Source organism: Stigmatopora nigra, chromosome 10 (assembly GCF_051989575.1).
Source record: "Stigmatopora nigra isolate UIUO_SnigA chromosome 10, RoL_Snig_1.1, whole genome shotgun sequence".
NCBI classification, from domain to species: Eukaryota; Metazoa; Chordata; class Actinopteri; order Syngnathiformes; family Syngnathidae; genus Stigmatopora; species Stigmatopora nigra.
The window spans coordinates 5,497,900-5,518,208 of NC_135517.1; the positions used below are offsets into that span (position 1 = coordinate 5,497,900).

General features: G+C 40.3%; 2 protein-coding genes across 4 annotated transcripts in view; one reads left to right on the plus strand and one right to left on the minus strand.

The window, feature by feature from the left end:
- The window catches only part of LOC144202555 (low-density lipoprotein receptor-related protein 1-like), a 72,780-nt gene that overhangs the window by 12,377 nt on the left and 40,094 nt on the right, over positions 1–20,309 (minus strand). For all 3 annotated transcript variants that reach the window (XM_077725370.1, XM_077725372.1, XM_077725371.1), the window contains 41 exons: positions 20,095–20,259; positions 19,784–20,028; positions 19,280–19,411; positions 18,325–18,552; positions 17,334–17,508; positions 16,238–16,332; positions 15,258–15,407; positions 15,009–15,149; positions 14,560–14,685; positions 14,339–14,470; positions 14,112–14,246; positions 13,862–13,991; positions 13,659–13,785; positions 13,401–13,552; positions 13,193–13,317; positions 12,329–12,703; positions 7,919–8,108; positions 7,624–7,828; positions 7,268–7,460; positions 6,655–6,780; positions 6,333–6,461; positions 6,118–6,237; positions 5,920–6,033; positions 5,665–5,814; positions 5,344–5,466; positions 5,143–5,259; positions 3,978–4,106; positions 3,770–3,892; positions 3,558–3,698; positions 2,879–3,066; positions 2,609–2,792; positions 2,233–2,318; positions 2,020–2,139; positions 1,720–1,907; positions 1,432–1,637; positions 1,139–1,327; positions 908–1,056; positions 671–764; positions 476–592; positions 283–402; positions 15–137 (listed from right to left, as the gene is read on the minus strand). In XM_077725370.1, coding sequence (XP_077581496.1) covers positions 15–137; positions 283–402; positions 476–592; positions 671–764; positions 908–1,056; positions 1,139–1,327; positions 1,432–1,637; positions 1,720–1,907; positions 2,020–2,139; positions 2,233–2,318; positions 2,609–2,792; positions 2,879–3,066; positions 3,558–3,698; positions 3,770–3,892; positions 3,978–4,106; positions 5,143–5,259; positions 5,344–5,466; positions 5,665–5,814; positions 5,920–6,033; positions 6,118–6,237; positions 6,333–6,461; positions 6,655–6,780; positions 7,268–7,460; positions 7,624–7,828; positions 7,919–8,108; positions 12,329–12,703; positions 13,193–13,317; positions 13,401–13,552; positions 13,659–13,785; positions 13,862–13,991; positions 14,112–14,246; positions 14,339–14,470; positions 14,560–14,685; positions 15,009–15,149; positions 15,258–15,407; positions 16,238–16,332; positions 17,334–17,508; positions 18,325–18,552; positions 19,280–19,411; positions 19,784–20,028; positions 20,095–20,259 — 6,257 coding nt within the window. The remainder of the gene's footprint in view (positions 1–14; positions 138–282; positions 403–475; positions 593–670; positions 765–907; positions 1,057–1,138; positions 1,328–1,431; positions 1,638–1,719; positions 1,908–2,019; positions 2,140–2,232; positions 2,319–2,608; positions 2,793–2,878; positions 3,067–3,557; positions 3,699–3,769; positions 3,893–3,977; positions 4,107–5,142; positions 5,260–5,343; positions 5,467–5,664; positions 5,815–5,919; positions 6,034–6,117; positions 6,238–6,332; positions 6,462–6,654; positions 6,781–7,267; positions 7,461–7,623; positions 7,829–7,918; positions 8,109–12,328; positions 12,704–13,192; positions 13,318–13,400; positions 13,553–13,658; positions 13,786–13,861; positions 13,992–14,111; positions 14,247–14,338; positions 14,471–14,559; positions 14,686–15,008; positions 15,150–15,257; positions 15,408–16,237; positions 16,333–17,333; positions 17,509–18,324; positions 18,553–19,279; positions 19,412–19,783; positions 20,029–20,094; positions 20,260–20,309) is intronic.
- Positions 10,530–11,787, plus strand: LOC144202556 (galanin receptor type 2-like). The gene has a single exon (XM_077725373.1). The coding sequence runs from the start codon at positions 10,530–10,532 to the stop codon at positions 11,511–11,513; it is 984 nt and encodes a 327-aa protein (XP_077581499.1). The 3' UTR covers positions 11,514–11,787.

Below are 20,309 nucleotides of genomic sequence, written 5' to 3' on the forward strand. Positions count from 1 at the left end.
TGCATTGGACTTACTGCAGTTGGCAGGTTCATCAGAACCATCCACACAGTCATTGTCCCGGTCACACACCCACACTCGTGGGATACAGCGCTTTGTGACTGCACACTGGAACTGGTTTGGGGCGCATGTCACCTCAGCTATAAAGAAGACACATGTCAATCTTACAAGCAAAGACGAAAGAGTGTCTAGGTGCTATGTCAATAATGTGTAAAACAATTCAGTCATTTAACAAATCAGTGTAAGGTACATAAACATAATAATTGTTGTACTAGCAATACTTACGACAATCTTTTTCATCCTCTCCCTCTCCACAGTTGTCCTGTCCATTGCAACGGAAAATGCCCGGGATGCAACGACTGGGGTGAGTGCATTTAAATTGACTGGGCAGGCACACGTGGATATCTGCAAGTGGTTCACAGAGGCTTGACACAAACTAATGAATAACTCCTACTACTCAACATTTGTCTCAACTTACCACAATTAGCTTCATCTGAATTATCTTGGCAGTCATTGTCCCCATCACAGATGTAGGCAGGATTTGTACAGATTCCTGTACCGCATTGGAACTGACCAGGTCTGCACTTAAATTCAGCTGTAGCGACAAGACAAAGAGCTATTATTGCACAGAAGCGTAACGGGAGATGAGAAGCGGGAAGCACTCTTCACTCACGGCAATCGGCGGGCTCATCTGAACGGTCCCCGCAGTCATCTTCGGTGTCACATTTCCACCAGAATGGAATACACTTGTCATTTTTGCAAACAAACTGGAGAATCAGAATAGGGAATCACTCAGTTAGAAACGTGAACATGCGCACATTACATTTCTAGAAGTTTGCCACAGGAGGTCTCGGAGTTCCCAAATAACACAACCTGCAGCCAGTCAAGTTAGCATTTTTATGTAACCCACCTGGCTGGCAGTGCAGTTAGACAAACATTGTTTGCCATCTGCTGCCAAATAAAAATTAGTCGGGCAGGCACATTTGTAGCCCCCTCCTGGTGAGAGTAGACACAGGTTACTGCAACCACCGTTGTCAGTCTGGCATGGGTGTCCTTCCACTGCAGAATGAGAAGAGAGAAAATGAGCCATTCCACTGAAAATCAAATGCATAAATCCATATAAAAGATAATTAGCCATTACCATCTGGCTGACGGTATGGATGGAAAATATGGACGTCCATTGGTCTGTGCAAAGTGCTAATTATCAACGTCTTGTTGATTCCCAGAGTCTTATGAGCTCTGTTGATGGACTTAGTCTCCCAGTCTGTCCAGTAGATGTACTCTTCAAATAGGGTCATCGCAAAGATGTGGGGGATATCCTGGGTCAGAACTAATAAGTGTAATGGAAGTACACAAACACATTGTTAGTATTATCTAGCAAGAAAAAACACAAACCACATTCTACTTGGCCGTGTGTGTGTGTGGGGGCTTTACCCGTGTGTCTGTTGGTTCCATCTAAACTTGCAAAGGCGATGTAATCCTCTCGGGCATCAGCCCAGTAGATGCGGTCAGTCACAAAGTCCAGAGTGAGACCGTTGGGCCAGGTGATTTTGTCCTCCACAATGACAGTTCGATTAGTGCCATCCATGCCAATTCTCCCAATGTGAGGGGTGTCACCCCAATCTGACCAGTACAAGTACCTGACAAGAAAACAGGGCACATTAGGATAAAAAAGAAATGAGGCGCAAAGTGCAGTCATCACATGAAATATAAGATACTTACCCATAGCGTACATCCACAGCCACAGCCCTTGGTTCTCTCAAACCATTGTTAACCAGAACTGTCCTGTATGCTCCGTTCAGCTTTGACACCTCAATCGTGTCCCGCCCTTTATCGCACCAGTACAGATTTCCTCCAACCCAATCCACGGCAAGCCCGTCTGGGTTGCTGAGTGATGTGCGATGAAGGACCTGTCAATAACAAAAAGGACAGTAAATACTGTGATCTTTTAAAAATACGACATAACTCATGGGCTTGTAGTGCAAAGCTTGTCCACATGGTATAGATATATCTGGTATCTACCTGAACATCACTTCCATTGATGAGCATACGCCGGATCATGCTGCCCTGGGTCGTTACATCGGTCCAATAAATCATCTGCTGCCGATAGTCAAAGTCCAAAGCCACTGCATTGTTCAATCCCTGTCGTGGTAAAATATATTAGTTTGAATTGGTGGGGAAATCCCAACCGAAGCACACTGAAATTGATACCAAAGTGGAAGCTGTAGAGCTCACCTGTTTGAGGAGAGTGTAGTTGGAGCCATCCAAGTTGAGTTTGCGTAGGTAATAGCGATTGGCAAAGATCAGGAAGGGTTCCTCATCTACATAAAGAGGAAATTATAACACATTATATTCATTTATTCAGGACAAAACTTAAACGTTCTTTCACTAGATAGCAGAAAGTACATTAATCTATCTGTCATTCATCCTTAAATGTCAAACAAAACAACGCCATTTCACAGAGTAAGTCAATTTGGGAGTAATTTAGTCAAGATCCTCAATTCTTTTGGCATGATTTTTCACTTGTAACATAATTCTGAGAGTGCGTTGAGGTCTGTTTAACCAAGAGAAATGCTTGTTGGAAATTGACAAATAAATGGCAATCTCTTACCAGATGTAGATTTGCATATAGTGGGATTTTCTGGGCTAAGTTGGAAACCCTCAACACACAAGCAACGGAAGCTGCCATGTGTATTGATGCAATGTTGGGTGCAGGGATAAGTGGTCAAACACTCGTTCACATCAACACACGTCTTCCTGTCATCTTTCAGACGGAATCCAGGGTGGCATCTACACTGCGTGGTGACCGAGCAAAAAGAAGATAAATCCAAAGTACATGCGGTTAGGGATGCTTTAATTCATTTTAGGGACATTCCCTTACCTTGAAGCCTATCTTCAGGTCCTCACAAAGCTGAGAGCAGCCACTCAATTTTGTGTTGTGACACTCATTAATAAAGCAGTTGAGCTCATCTGAGCCATCGCCGCAGTCATCGTTGTGGTCGCAGAGGAGTGTTTCGTTGATGCAATTACCATTTTTGCAAGAGTACGCTGTGTCATTACATTTTTTCTCTGTTGCACACAAAAATCATAGATTAAAGAAGCTTTTCTATTGTCTAATGACAATATTTCACTTGAAAAACGTTGCACTTTGAAAAACATCCTTAAAGTTCCCTACCTCAGCCAAGTTTTACATAATGTACTGAGGATGACCTTTTTAAAAATTCATCATGAAAAATATGTGAATCCATCAAGCAACAGGTTGATAATTTTGATATTGTAGCATTAAAAATGTGCCTAAATTATAGTGAAGTAATCCTATATATAAATATATAAATACATATGCTTTAAAGAAAACAGCTTGCATTGGGGAAGGGGTTAATTTAGTTAATGATGATGATAAACTATGATTTTAACTAATTGTTCTTAGTGTATTGAACTTTAAAACACTTTTCCAATGAAAATGAACCACCAATGCACAGTTCAAAGGCAAAAATTGCATGTGGAAAGTAATTTTCTGCACAATACACACTTAACATTCGTGTAAATAAGGTGACAATAACCTGGGCCGAGGCAGTGTGGATTTTTAGGGGCTTCATCTGAGTGGTCATGGCAGTCAAAATCTCCATCACACTCCCATGAGCTCTGAATAAGGCAGCGTCCATTGTCACAGCGGAACTCACTGGGTCTACAGGTTTGGTATTCTATAGTGAAATAGAAAGGAGAGTTTAGCTGTGAAAATAACCCACTTGTTTGTTAAGTATGGTCCACTTACCACACTCCTGCGACTCATCTGAGCCATCGCTGCAGTCGATGTCATGGTCACACACAAAGTGCTTGGGAATGCACTGACGGTTTTGGCACATGAATTCACCGTTGCTACAGGTGTCGTTAAAGACTGGAACACGCAGGGTGAATGAATGAATATGTTGTCATGTCATGACATTGTAGTTTATCCAAGCACAGTCAACATTTGAACTTACCACATCCAGCTTTGACACTCTCATCAGCTCCGTCGGGGCAATCTTTATCTCCATCACACTTCCATCTCTGAGGGATACACATGTGGGAACCGGGACACTGGAATGCTTCAGGACTGCATGTTTTAGTTTCTGTCAATGAGAAGAAAGTCTAAGAAAAGAGTGGTTCTGGACCTGCTTCATGCATAAAGTGCACTGAGATACTACTGTGAGGTAAGTGGGAGAAAAATGTCTATCATGAAATGTGGTTGTTGATTTCACTATAGCAAAAAGCTATGATCATTTTAATTTAATACATTTAAATTACTTGGTGAAAAATATAAAACAATTCTGATCCCAACACACACACATTCCCAAATGTGGTGTTGTAACATAAAACAATTCCCTAATCAAATGTAAAGGTTTTTAATTATCTACTAATGCTTGTGAGCACTCTAAACATTTGATATTCAATTTCCAATCTGCCTAATATGATTAAACAATTAATGAATGCAAGGTTGTCTTTGTTCTGTTTGATTACATGTCTTGCTTTGTTATACATAACACTGCTATTTCCAATTTAATTCAAAGCATCCCCATGTAACATGAGCAGAAATAACCCATTCCCTAAATGCATCGCATCCACATGTGTAGTTATTCATAATTAAACACTGCATGTACTATACCTTTTATTAGTAGCAAATCCATTCACTAATGTAATGGTAGTCACCCTATGTTCACCCGTCTTTTCATTTAATTGTGAGTCATTGTTTTCATTCTGTACCGATAATTAATAATCCATCCTAGGTGGTATAGTGGTTGATTTGCTTGCTTTAAGCAAGCAGACTGGGGTCAATTCCCACCTAATTCTGTCTTAACGTCTACCAATTCCAATCATAGTAAATCTTATTGCACTGTGATGGCATTGGGAATATCCTTCATAACTCAGTTGCCTGAAAAGAGAAATTGGTGGTAAAACTGAATGAATGGTTCTAAATGAGGACTATGCCAGTTTTGTTAGGTTGGGGTTATCTAGAAGCCGTTGGATGGTACTACTGCGACATAAAGACGTCCTTCCTATATGTCTAGAAAATATCAGTAGTGTGGCTTAATGTGAATTATGCTAAGTGACCTTAATATGTTTTTGCTTTTCCATCATCATCTGATGAATGAATGAATTTTCACTCACTGCATTTGCTGTCCTCATCGCTGTTGTCGCCACAGTCGTCCGCTCCGTCACACACCCACGAGACAGGAATACAGCGGTGGTTCCCGCACTCAAACTGTGAGGCTGAACAGACTTTATCTGAAAGGTCCAAACAAGGCATATGGAGTACGCATAACAGCTTTACGTCGTTCAGCTTGCAATACTGCGTACACGCCTACTTACCACAGTGAGCCTCATCTGCACCGTTCTCGCAGTCGTGCTCTTTGTCACAAGTCCAGCTCATTGGGATGCAACGTCCACTGGGACAGGCAAAGAAAGGTGTCGGACACTTGTTTTTTTCACTTCCTAGAAGAGAATAAACACAGTGAATTTAATAAGAAGCACTCTGCATTGAAGACAATAAATTGACATTTCTATTCAAGCAAATGCTTTCATGTTTCCTGCTTGAAACAAATTAACATTGGGTATCACACACAGGTGAAAAACGACCTTTCACAGACTAACACTCTCTGATTCTAGGAAAATCAATGTGTACTGCAGAACCTGGGCAATTTCTCTCATCAGAAAAGTCTCCACAGTCGTTAGCCCCGTCACATTGCCATGCAGGGTCGTAGCAAAGGGTGGTGAACTCGCATTTCTGAAATGTCACTCCCTTCACTCCCAGCCGGAAGTAACTGGAACAGTCAGTGGCGGCTTAAAAAACAAAACAAAAAACACATAACCGTTGGCATTTAACTTCCTTTTTTTAATTATTTATATAAACTTTTATTATACATCAGCCTTGGAAGTTTAACTTACTGCAGTTCATTTCATCACTGGCATCCTCACAGTCAACCTTTTGGTCACACTTGCTGGAGTTTGTGATGCAACTTCCATCTCTGCACTGGAACTGTTCAGCTGAGCACAGTGTGGCTGACAAATACAAACATGTCAAATCAGTCATACACATTTACAAAAACACTGACTAAGGTGATAAATGAGATTTGATTGATTTACTATTGCAGAAGAGCTCATCCGAATTGTCTCCACAGTCATCCTGTCCATTACACCAAGAGTGATGCCCAACACAACGGCCATTCACGCAACGCCTGAAGCCCTTCTTGCATACACGATTACCTGGAACACAATTTGGTAGATGATATACAACAGGACAAATAAAACAAATATATTAGGTTTAGCACCTCATTGAGAGACTAAATGTTTCTTCTCACCACAATATGACTGCTTCTCATCAGACTTGTCTTTACAATGGGCCATTCCATCACAAGTCAGTGTGTAATTAACACAATCTCCATTTCCACACTCAAACTCATCAATGGGATTGCAAGTGGTGTTCAGAGCTGGGGAGACAAAAATAGTGTTTATTATTTCATTGTTCATACGCTAAATGCACAAAGCCGATACACTAATTTACAACTAATAATCAATGCATAATTTCTGAGTTTCATTTCTTGAAATGACATGCTGCAAAATGACCTGTAAAGTTACAAGATTTAATCCAAAATTTCAATACAACACTTTGTGGCACTGTACCTATGCAAGTATTGTCCTCCAAAAGCTTTCTGTCACCACGACAACTGCAATTCACCCTCCCTTCAGAAGTCAGCAGACACAGATCTTGGCATCCTCCATTGTTAACACGACAGAGAGAGAACTCACCTTGTACAAAGGGTAGGTATCATGTTAAGAAGATTATACATCACAAATCTGCACATTTCAACACATCTCCTCACTGATTCAAAATCTCAATCTAAATAGTGAGCATATCATTTCTTATACTTTATCAGTTATTTTGTAATTGTTTCTTCATTTTATCTAAGGAAAAATGCTGCTAAATGAAACCTCGTTACAAATACAAAGACAATTAACTGAGGAAGTAAAGCTAATCTTCAAGGACTTAGGCAAAACTACTGCACCCGGAAATGATCGACGGTCAATCACAGTGTGTTTGTGAATGAGATCTGGGAACTGAGCCAATTTTTGAAGTAAAACTTCTCTCAGGCCAACTATTGCACATGGTGCTTACTTTTACAACCTTGCTCTATTTTTGGCAGGATTCCACTTAAGGCGGACTGAATTCAGATCACTAAAATAGACTAGCAAACGTAAAAAAAAAAGTTGTGGTACAAAGGGAGGAAAAACTCACAGCTATTTGTGTCATTGGCCACTGCAGCAATTCCCATTGGCTGCTGAGGTATATCAGCACGCAGAACCTTCATGTCTCCTCCAGTGTATTTGTCTGCCCGCAGCACAGCTCTTCTCACCCAGTCCGTCCAAAAGATATAGTCGCCATATACGGCCAAACCGAATGGATGCACTGGTTCGTTTTTCAGTACCACCTGCAGGGGGAGCATAGCCATAGTATACTCGTATTTTTTTCACATTCAGGAAATTCCAATCATGGGGAAGACAAACAAACACAAGAGATGATAATATGCAATCACACAGCAGGATAAACATAGCCTTTGCCATTGTGTTCCTCGCAGTACACAATGCACTCACATAACGTCTGCTGCCGTCGTACTCGCAGCGTTCTATCTTATCCAGGGTGGCGTCAGAGAAGTAAAGCTTTTCAGCTCGGTGGTCAATGGCAAGGCCGTTGGGGGTTCGGATGTCAGTGCCAATGATAATAATCACATTGGAACCAGTGAGAGTAGCACGCATAATACTAGGGGACTGCTCATTCCAGTTGGTCCAGAACATCAAACTGCATTGGGGGAAAAAAAAAAGGAAAAATAAATCACATGTACTAAATTGCGAAACACGATTTTGTCACAGAAATGTATAACAACACAACCTCTGGCACTCGTCAAGAACAAAAGCTCTGGGATGGTCATCTCCTGACATGGTGACTACGGTGTGCCGGTCAACGGCACCCCAGCGGTTCTGATCCACAGTGTGACGAGTGATGGTTGAGGTGGTGTAACTGGTCCAATACAGCATATCCCAGCCACGGTGGTATGCCAGACCCTCCACTGAGCCAACATCTATAAAAAAAAGAGCAACCGTGGAGTGAGAAAATTGATTAAAAGAGCAACTATCCAAAGAGGGTTTGCATTACAAGCAAGCTTCTCCTCCAATTCAACAAATTTTAACAAAATATACATTACTGCATTTATTAAAAACAGAGGAGTCTTTCATTTTAATTTGTAAACACTATAATGCATCTATGTTTTTAAGTACAATGTTCCCCTACTGTAAATAGAGAAAATCACCAACTTATTGTCAAAAAACACTTTTTTTTTTAATAAGCAGGTTTGGTTGTCACACGGGTTAGTTGTCCCACTTGGTATGACACAACCATGAACTAATGAGGACATTTACATTGGTCTTTATTTTTGTGTCACATCACAGAGGAGGCAATTATGTTTTAAAGATAGATTTCAAAATTGTAATGCCATTCATTTTATGGGTTTTTAAACAGTAGGTTACCATTTACAAAAGTTTTATGATTAAAAAGTATACACCCATCTGTCCTTGTTCTTTATCTGCTGTATGGGCAGAGCACTCTATCCCTTGTGAGGTAAGGATCGGTATGGGCACGTCTGATGTATGCCAGTATTTTGAAGAAAAATGAGAAATTAACAAGAGAAAAAGCAGTTGCATCTCTGCATCGTAAGGTTAGAGGTTATCAACTGTAAATGATCTGTTTAGTGCTATTTAAAACTCATGCATCAGAGAACATTGCATGACTGTTTTCCCACACATTTCCACATATAAACACTACTGCAAATTAGAGATAGGGTGAACTTAAATACAAATAATGGATAAAAGAAGGGTAGCATTTCAGCTCCATAACTGCAGAGAAAGGCGACAGAGTGAAAAAGCCATTTTCATAAACACTGTGACTCACAGGTTTTCTGCAAAAATTACCTCACTAAAAAGGTCACAACAACTGTTACAGAGGTCCATATTATTTTTCTTGGCAAAAAGAAGGAGAGGCAAAAGTAGAATTATCCATCTAGCAACCTTGAAGTATGGTTGATGGAGGGACACAATGTCCTAATTGCCTACTTCATTTGGAGCCTGTCATATTAACCACAACAGCTAATAATCATCTTGCTGCTAATGAACCCAAACAATGAGGGTCTATTGATTGAAACTGCCTTTTCCGAGGCTGCTATCTTTAAAAAGGCAGTGTCCAGACTGTCAGGTTCACCACTATTTGAGACACTTGAAACTGAAGCTCAATATCTGCAGTGCAATAACCTGGACGTGAATTCACATTTGGTCTCTGGACAAATCACTAGAGAGCCCAGTGAATGCATTTCCACCCACTCTGAGCAAATCAATTACCCTACTATTTTCTCCTTTAAATTATGACTCTCCACTTGGGGGTTATCTTCACAATGAACCACACAAGGGTCTAAGGCATTTCTAGGGTAATATTGTCAACAGCTATCTATACTGAAACTGTTAGGAAATGCAAACGTGTTACTAGGTGAGTGTTTGTTATCATCAGTCAATAATTACCCAGATTTTTTTTTTTATAGCAAACAGTAAGAGACTTTTTCCCAATATCTTTTGGCATATACCAGAGTCTTATTAGTAAAACGTGCACAAGTTAAAGAGATACAAAAAGAAAAAAATGTCTGCCTTTGATGCAATGCGATTTCACTCCACTATTTCCAATTAATGCAGATCAGATTGCACCAAGATACATCAGGTTGTGCTTTTTAGTCTGATTTAATTAGATGTCTACGTAGATGGGATTCAAGTTAATATTAATGTTTATATAATCTTGCATCTTATTTTTCAGCCATGTGTGTAAAAACATAAACTAGTATCCTTTTTTTGTGCACTGACCAGGGACTGCAGAACATGAGAAAAAAATCTTTCTTAGAGGAACCACCCACAGAAAGCAGGCCAACCAATCACTGTCAAGCTATGTGATATTCGGTCCAGAGTTCACCTGCCAGTGACTCGACTCCATCTCGCCTTGCTGTAAAGCTATTCGACATTTCTCTCCCTCCTTTGCGACTAGCAAATTCTCAAGAGGTGACCTCCTTGGCGGTACAACTACGGCTGATTATAGATGGCAAACAACCAACCTGACCAAGATGTCATGAGGTGACCGGGACCAAAACAACCTTGAATATTTTCAAACTCAGATACATTTACCAGGATTTCTCAAGGACTGATTTAGTTCATCTCATTCATCTTAAAAGACGAGCATCAGTTGATTTTTTCTGAATGTGTAATCTTTTTAACAACAATTTCAGGCTCTATGGTGTTTTAACCATCATGGTTAAAGAAATGGTTGGAAATTGTTTTTCTTTTCCTGCTTGAACCGTCATTCATGCACAATGTGAGCAATCATTTCCATGCACCTTATCTGCTGTTTTATGACCTCCTGAAGCACTACAGCAGTGACAGCAGAATTGAAGGACTTAAGTGAAGAAATAAAAATGCTGCTATTTAATTCAAAACTCTACAACAGCAGTAACGATGGAGACAGCAACGTGGAACAGATCCTTGTCCCGATATTTGACATTCTAATCTTAGTATTGGGTGTAGGGGGGCACACTGTAGTCATTGCAATCCTATGTAAGAGGAGCAGGATGAGGATGTCTCGGACAGGAACAGGCACAGATATGCTGTTACTGGCTCTAAGCTTTGCAGATCTTCTTCTACTCGCCACGCTTCCCTTCCACACAACCGCCATCGCCATGCAACGATGGCCTTTTGGGGACTTCCTATGTCGCCTTGCGGGGTTTTTAGGATCAGCCAGCTCATCAGCCAGCGCCTTCACACTGTCAACCCTCGCAGTGTCGCGCTACGTGACAGTAGTGCACCCTGCCAAAACGTATCGCTTCCTCTGTCCACGCCACGTAGCCATCACCGCGGCGCTTCTTTGGATCCCGGCCTGCTGTCTGGCAACACCCCAATTGGTGTTTCGGTTTGTAGGACCTCCACCCAATGACCCTGATGGACTTGCTTGCTTCGCATTCCTCTACCACAGAGATCAGCTCATTTATGGATTGGTCCACTTTTTAGTGTCTTTTTTGCTTCCCCTGGTCACCATCGCCATTGCATATGGAAACATCTACTCGTTCCTCTGGAAGACTCGGAATACTGTTCAGGCTCCACAGGTAGAACGATACCAGAGCAAGGTAACCCAGACATCAGCTTTACTGGTAGTGGCCTTTACTTTGTGCTGGCTGCCTTCCTATGGTCTGACACTGGCCTTGCTATCTGACAAAAGCTCAGGGGCCACTGGCAGTTCACCACGTTACGGCTCGTTCAGTGTGTTCGCACGATTGATGGCTATTGCTTCAACTGTGTTAAACCCTATTCTTTATGTGCTCATCTCTCAGAGGTTCAGACAAGATTTGTTGAGGTTATTTAAGAGGGAAGGGCAGAGAGCCAGTGGGGGACAATTGCCTGACTGACAGTGATTACTCGGCAAGCATCAAACATCATTACCAGTGGGAGTTACAATTAATCATTTGGAAATCTGCTTACAAAGAATGGGCACTCCAGAGTATTATGCAACATGTTGTGAAGAATGCTGTCTTTTTTTATGAGAATACAGACAACCTTGTTATGGACATGCATATTACATAATCATTAAAGACAGCCAAAAATAATTTTAAAATGATGTAAAAGAACCTAGCTCTGTTTGTGTCTGTGTTTATATGTTTCTGCCAAAACCATAGACTTGGTTCCTTTTTTTCAATCTTTACAAAGATAACAGAGCTAATTCTAGATTTATTCTACCAATCAATCAAAGTTAAGCAATTGGTGCATTTGTTTAGGCAAGACACAATGAGCCAAAAATGTTTTTGGGGTCTGACAGCTAAGTTTAGTGAGTTTTGTTCACAGAGTTTAATTCAGATTTTACTGACTACATACTCAGTGTCTTTATCTGATATTGAGTTAGTTACAGGCCACAAAAACGGTGTTAAATTATAAATAAAATCTGCTGATTAGGTGATAGGACATTTAGGAGTATCTAGGCAAGGAAGATAATCTTTAAAACCTCCAGACTACTGTTGGACCTCAGTCTCAGTCTGCAGAAGGTCCCCCACCTTGTGGACTTCCTGTGTGTGGCTCCAGTTTTTTTTAACTAGGTCTATAATGTTTTGTGTGTCTTGTGTCTATCGTGCTACTGCAACCAAGAAATCTCCCAAAAACGGGAGGAAATAAAGTTCTAATCTAATTTAATCTAACTGTTCAGAACAAATTGGGAAGCAGGAATACTCACTCTCTACGACAGTCTTGCGGTCAGAGCCATCATCGCTGATCTGCTGGATGTTGCCAAAATGAATGTCGCTGAAGAAGACCCGATTTGCTCCCCTCCCTCCTCCTCCTCTATAATCGAAGGTCATGGCGATGACATTCTTCATGTGCTCAGGATCCTCAAATGGTTTTATTGGAGCGTTTAAGTTGTTTTCATCTGACAGGTGAACACTCTTTAGTATGGTGCGTTCTGAGTAAAGCAGGTAGCCGTCATAGTCGCGGCAGCTGCATCCGTCTTCGCCCAGCATGCCGTGTGCACAGGCACAAGTGCGCCGTCCCTCGCCACTGTACAGACAAAGCTGTTGGCAGCCGCCGTTCTTGATTTTGCACACATTTGTTCCTGTACAAACAGTGGATGGTCATGAATATGTTTTCAATTACCTTCTCACAACACTTTTAATAGAGTAAGGTAAGCCTTCTAGACTGGGGAAAAAAGCATGAAAAAAATCTATTAACCTGCTTTGACCTTCATTATATTTTCAACGTAATCTAATGAATTTGAATACTATTTTTTTTAATGAATGCTACCTTTGTAAAGATAATGTTCAATTTTCATTAACATGTCATAATTGAAATAACAAGTTCATAATTTTGCAGTTGTGTAAACTTTGAGAAATTTAATATTAAAGACAGAGGATATTCTAATTGTGAAATGACCTACTTGACAGTTTAAGTACTATATTATTATCTCACTTTGTGGTTAATTCACCTATATAAAATGTAAAGTGTGACAGAAATGATAATAAACAGAATCTATGAAAAAAAATATTTTTTCTAATTGCACTATTTAAGTACTTTAAACTGTCTTATTTATTGAACAAATGCTCACCTTGCTGCCTGGCCCTGTTGAAAACTTTAATATCTTTGAGCTGTACCCCAATCCCAGTCCTCAAAGACACAGAATCTGTGGCATTGTCTTTATTGCCTCTCTTTATGGAGCCATTCGCATGAGTTCTGCTTGACAACAAGGAAAGGTTAATATAGTAAAATGCCTTTTGATAAAATCTCTAAATCAAGGGAAATAAGAATTTTCTAACCGGTCACTCCAGTAGATGTAGCCCTCAAAAACGGACACTGAGAACATGTCCATGTTGTTGTTGGCCAGCACCACCTCCCTGTTTTCACCAGTCTCCAGATTTATGCGCTCAATTTTGTCTGTCCTGGCATCACACCAATACAGCAAACTTTCCTGAAGTAGGCACACAGTGCAAAAAAGGTGATGTTTTCATACCAAAGTGGAGCACTCGGCTAACATTGTGGTGTAAGATGCAGGAATGAGTTGTTTGATGGCGTACCTTATAGTCAATGGAGATACCATTTGGCCAGCTAATACTGACATTTACCAAAACAGCTCTTTCCGTGCCGTCCAATCGGGAGCGTTCAATACGGGGGTACTGCCCCCATTCTGTCCAGAACAAGTAACTGCACACAGACAACCCGTTTTATAATCAACCAAGAGAGATATAACAAATCAAACTGAAGACAGCTGCCTCCTTACCCTTTCTCGGGGTGGACAGTGATTGCACGGGGCTTGTCCAAGCCTTGTGAGATCACGACATAGCGGAATGACCCATTCAGACGGGCCACCTCAATAACATCGAAGCCTTGGTCTGTCCAGTAGATGTTTTCTGAGAGGAAACCGGGAGAAATAATGACCTTGCAGAATTTTTCCTGCATCTAGTCACACTGATTTTGAAGCTATAGATAGCTGCATGCACCATTTTCAGAGCCTTTGTCATTCATCTCACCTGCTATCCAGTCAACAGCTATGCCCTCCACCCTGCCAATACCATTAGTGACCACATCTTCTCTCCATGTCTGGTCTCGCTTGGCCCTACTTATTGTGCTTAGACCCATGTCCACCCAGTAGATAGTGTCATTGTCTGACAGAAAAAGGAAGATTGATTAATATGAATTATGCAGCATTTCTTAGTGGCTTTAATGAATGTGTCAAGTGTCTTTGCTGTCAGATTACCAGCATGGAAATCAATGCCCACAGCCAGGGAAGTGCCAGACACTGGCACCAAGGCATCAGACTTATCTGATGGGTCCAAAGGAATACCACGTATGCCCTCATGGACAGAGTAGAGGAGGAAAGAGCCAACACCTACGACAAACACATACTTGTTAACAACTTCTTGATCCCATTGACAGGCTGTTTACAAGGGTGTAGTGCAGTGAAATACTAGGCCGCACCCTCGCAAGACTGCTGTCCTCTCCGCAGGCTGTATCCTGCAGTGCACATGCAAGCCCTGGTGGTCGGTGATGTAGGGAGACACAGCTGGGAACAGTCACCATTGTTATGGCTGCAAAGATTTGTGCCTAGAAACAAAAAGCATAAAAGCAAACACATAAAACATTGAGAAGTAAAGATTGAAACAAATGTACATTTGCTGAGATAAACAAGTTTCAATGTTGGCAAAAGAAAGAGAACTTGAATGACCTCACATACACAATTTAAACCAAAACAGATGATTAAGAAATGCTACCAGTGGTTATTAACTGTTTTTTCTTCTAGTAAGAGGCTTATATATCAGAATTTTCTCTCCCTTATGACACTGGTGTAGTTCTAATAAGATTGTGCATTTCATTAGTTGCGTTGTGGATGCTTTTGTATTTAAGTCTTGTATGAATGTCAGACTTACCCTTCTGTACAGTTTCATTGTATATCTTCATATGCATTATTGGAGATGTGCTGTTTCTCAGTACTTTCCAATTGCCTCCATCTTTCTTGTCACATGTTCCTATCTGGTCAGTTCCTTGGTCAGCCCACCAAAGCTTATCTCCTGCAGGATGAAACACAGAATGAGAAAATTCAAATTGAGCACAGTCATTAATATTATACAATGATACTAAAATTCATGACATTTGCACAAAGTAATTGGGATGATTACCCATAATAGCGAGAGCAGTGGCTTTGGTTAGATTGCCCTTGACTCCTTCGAGTATTTCATACCCAGAACCATCTAGTTTGCAACGGTTGATGGTGCTGTTTCCTGAGCTGATCCAGTACAGCCGCTCAGTGTCAAAGTCAATGGAGAGGCCTGTAAAAAAAAAAAAAGAGTTATGGAATTTAGACTATACTCAGTTCAACTTGCACTTGAATTTAGATTTACAAAGTTATACTGAGATTCTAAATAGTAGTTAACACACAGCGTTACAAGAACAGATGGTACATTCTGATAGTGGTGTTGTTTCCTTTGATCGACTGAGATTGCAATCTTTTAATAAGATCCCAAATAGTTTGCACTAAATTGTGTGTTCACTCAACAACAAACACTGCAAGGTTAACAGTTGTAAAATTGGTGCAGATTGCTGTATTTAAAAGGGCTTTTGTACTTTAGGTAGCTCTGATCACTTTCACCACATATTTTTGGGGGTTCACTACAAGTAATCTCTAATGCACAGAGCTTCGGAAACAGAATGACCACAAAAATACATTTAAAAAAATACATAACAATACATAAACTCTGAAATGAACCATTTTTACTTTTCTTGCAAACATAATCTTTAGAAGAAAGGTATCTTCATTGAGTCTGGTCGTGGATAAAGCAGACTCTTTCTAAAGGAGTGTAAACAATGCAATGATAAACTCAGGCTATAAAATGGACAATAAAACCTCAAGTGAACATTAAAAAAAAACTTGCAAAACAAGCGAGGGGTGGTGGTTAAGGCCTGACATATTGAATTGAATGCTTTTATTGTCATTATAAAAGTATAATGAGATTAAAAGCTATCACCACAAAGTGCACAAATAAAAAATATAAAAAAATATTACTGTTTTCTTTTCACTTGATCTATAGCATATGCTGCAATCCTAGCCATATGGGGTGTTTGAACAGGAGCCTAAGGAAGCATAGATGTACCCACTCACCAACAGGGCCTTTCTGATTGGTGAATAGGACACTATGGTTGCTGCCATCTGTGTTGGCAATGCTGATGTTGTCCCCATCTGTCCAGTAGAGTTTCCTAAGGAAGGCAGACAGAAGAAATTAGTAAAATTAAAGTGGCTAAAATGTGGTTGCATCCAGACTGGCACCAAAATAAATAGGCTTTTCCTTTGGAAACCAGTAAAGACTAACCCATAAACTTGTCATCGGTGGAAGTAAAACATTACTCTAACAACTTGAAAGTGTCTAAAAAAATATAGCAGAAAGCAGTATTACTTATTTTTTTTCTACAAAAACTGCAGGCCTCTGGGTCGCTGATTGAGTAGTATTTTTCAAAGTAACGTGTCCAATCACTCTCGGGCTTCTACCAAAACATTTACTTTATTGTCAAAAAGACTTCACTTCAAATGAGTCGAGGCTACAGCAGACTGTTGCCCCTCCCCCTTGAAATTCTTTGCCAATTCGCACGTACCCCCGAAAACATATAGAGTGTATATAAGTGTCAGAAAAAGGACAACCGCTTCTACCAGCATCTGCTTCTCATTTTGCCGTACAACAACAATGATCACGTCGGAAACATTCCTCCGTTTATATGTGCTGTTAAAGACAGCACAAGTGTTTGTATGGCAGGAAGGAGTAGATAAAAGACAAAAGGCCACAGCATTTACAACAGGAACTTTCTAATTCACTTCCAAAATGAAAAAAAAGAGGGAAAAAAATTCATGCATGACAAAAACAGATTGTATATAAATACAGATGGTCTGTCTCTGCTCTGTTGATTAGGAAAGAGGCCAGGCAGGTTTTTGGTTTGGGGAGCTCGGCGGGGGATTACATTTCAAGACACTAAGGAAAACAGACAGTTGCTCAACACTAAAGGACACGAAGGATGGAGGACAAACAAGAAACTAGAAATAGGAACAGACAGACTGTAAATAATTCAGAAACCAGTGGAGTGAAACCTCCCTTAAGAATGGGGCGAGAGGATATGTTGTAGGTTAAAGGTGATACAGTTTGTGATGGTTGAATACATTGTATTGGATAGAGTGTGACAGAGCTTGAAGACATTTTTATATGACTAACCCCAAAATAGGATGCAGCACCAGGCAGTGAGGTTTGTCCAGACCTTGGATCACAGCATTTTTGAATGAGCCATCCAGTCTTGCAACATTAATCTGCTTCTTATTTGCATCATAACTAGTCCAGAACAGATTCCTGGACACCCAATCCACTGCAAGGCCATGAGCATTAGGGAGATCTAAAGACAAATAAATATACAACAGGATAAGCTTAAGCTCAATCAGTTGTTCTCAAACATTATACAGCAAGTACTACATTGGGGAATATTTCAGGGTCAACATTAAAATATGCTACTGTAGTAGGCCAAAATTTTCTGCGGTGAGGTTCTATTTATTTTTGTAAACTACACTTTAAGCTTGGATTTCTGTAAACAATGCAATATAATTTAGGATTCAGTTGCATTGTCTTACACAAGTTTTTCCGTAATGATTCAAAAGAAACACTTCTACAACATTATTCGCAAATCTTTTCTAGTTTGAATACAAATGAATGTACTTGATATTTGGCTGTGGTCGAATGTAAACATTTATTTCTATATATATCTTTTGGGTACCACTAGAGGGAATCTGCGTACAACTCTTGGTACTCTTACCACATTTTGAGAACCACTTCACTAAATGATTTAAAATAATTTTTCATAGTTTTATTGATGTCTCTTCCTAGATGAAGATGCTTAAATTGTCCTGCGACCTGTAAACATCAATCTTTTCATGCCATGGTAAAAGCAATGAATTGCTACCTTTGTTTTGTAATTTACTTGAGAATTGGCATAAGAAAAGTTCAGTCATAAATCAAATATTTTATACATAGCAAAATATTGCCAAAATGAGAAAACTTGGTGCACTTGTAAGTCGAAGTAGCATATTAATGCTCCCTTGTCCATACAATCTGAATTCAAACCACATGTGCGCACTATTTTGAAATGATATCAATTTAGTTCTTCACTCTTTCACATGAACATTTAATGACATATTAATATATGTATGAGTCATACCAGCAGAAATGACAGTTTCCACTCCAGTGCCATTGATGAAAGCTCTCTTGATGGTCTGCGTACGAACATCCGACCAGTAGATGCGATGCTCCATTGCATCGTAATCCACCACGGTCACATTGTCGATGTCAGGCACAGTGAAGGAGATGATGTAGTTATAGTATGGACTATCTATGTCCACTCCTCGGATCTCAATTTGACGGGCATAAAGCAGGAACTGCCGAGACTCTGAGGAAAGAAATCATGAGATTAATTTTGTCCTCATCTCCGAAGACCTAAGGCTAGAAAACAATAATTTGGTCATTACGCTCACTTAAAAAAAAAAAAGTTAATGTTCCTGCCGCTTCAACATAGTCCCTAAATTAAGTCTGATTACCTCACTTGACTGCATTTGTGCATATGCATTGAATACAATGAGAACCTATCCATTACAATTGCAAAGGTCCACTACCTATTATCACTTAACTGGCGCAGCAGCCTGTAGATGATAGACAGGAAAAAAGGAAGTGTGAAAGAGAGAAGGAGGGGAATAATAACAGTGTCAAGATGGATCAGCCCAGCCAGGCGAGAGGTGGTGGGTGAGCGAGGGTTGCGGTGAATGCCTGCATCAGACAAGAACGGGCCTCTCCATTCCATTACCCCTGAAGAGAATAGCAATCCCTCCACTGAATACTAATCTCATACGCTGACTAAACACACAGTCACTTCAATGGTCTCCAAAGCTGTCATAATAATGACACCTCAAAAATGAAGAAAAAAAATGCTTGTTTAATATCTTCCTACTCTCATCCTTCACGATCACGTATATGTAAATAAAAACAAATCTATTCAGCAAGAACAGGGATTACATTGTATTTTTCAACAAGCAAGCAAAAGGGAATTACTGGCAATTCTAGAGAGTGAAGAGAAAGATTTCGTCTTTTGCTGCAGCTACTGTATGTGTGTTCATGCCTACCATAACAAGTACGCTTGTCAGGCCCGAGCTTCATCAGGTGGGGGCAGCCACATGAGAATGTCTGATTGTAGTTGATGAGGCATAGATGAGTGCAGGGCGCCTTGCCATCCTTTTCAGCACACGGGTTGGGCGCTGTAGAAGAAAAAATGACTTGTTTTTAATCACAATTTTCACACATTCTAAAAGATCTAAGGACGCCTTGGTCTTCATACTTAATAATGCAATCATTTGTGTTCCCTGCAGAATATGATGAGCAAGGCAAATGTTCTAGGTATATAACAAATTCACCCATAACACAATACCCAATTTTATTATAGCAGTAATATAAGATGAGTAGGGTAGATGGAAGGAATTTTAAGCAGATTCCCCACCCAGGAGGTTATATTTTTCTACAGAACTATCAAATATAAATCTGTAATATTTGACAAATATAGTGTATAGATACATTCTTCTATAATTTATGTAGCTAAAAAAAAACAGTCAATCTAGTTTATTTTTTCTTACCCTCGGGCTGTCTAGAAGGATGGTAGACCTGGAGGTCAAAAGGTTGCGTGTTGGTTCTCTGTACGACAGTGACATTGCTGCCAGTCCACTTATTGGCTTTAGCCAGAGTATTTGTCCTCCAATCCGTCCAGTAAACTTCACCACCGTACATGGTGACAGCAAAAGGATGAGACAAATACTCGTGGCCCCTCAGGACCTCAATCAGTCCAGATCCATCATATTTGGCCGAGTAAATGGCATCAGACCTGAAATTTTATTGGATTTCTTACTCTATTCAAGTATTTGCGCCCCAAAAGCCCGCTGAGCTGTACCTGGCGTCGATCCAAAGAATGCGGCGCTCCAGATAATCAACTGTGAGTCCATTTGGCCAGCCTCCATTACCCGTTTCTTTGTGGATGGTCTTTCTGCCTTGACCACTCATGGATGCAGCTTCAATCCGCGGTAAACTGGCATCCCAGTCTGTCCAGAAGAGGATCCTGTCAAGAGTTTATGTCTTAGGAAATGTGGGGTTGAAGAAGAGCAGAGC

Coding starts and splice junctions, on each gene's coding strand:
- LOC144202556 (XM_077725373.1), top strand. CDS start 10,530: ATGCTGCTATTTAATTCAAAACTCTACAACAGCAGTAACGATGGAGAC.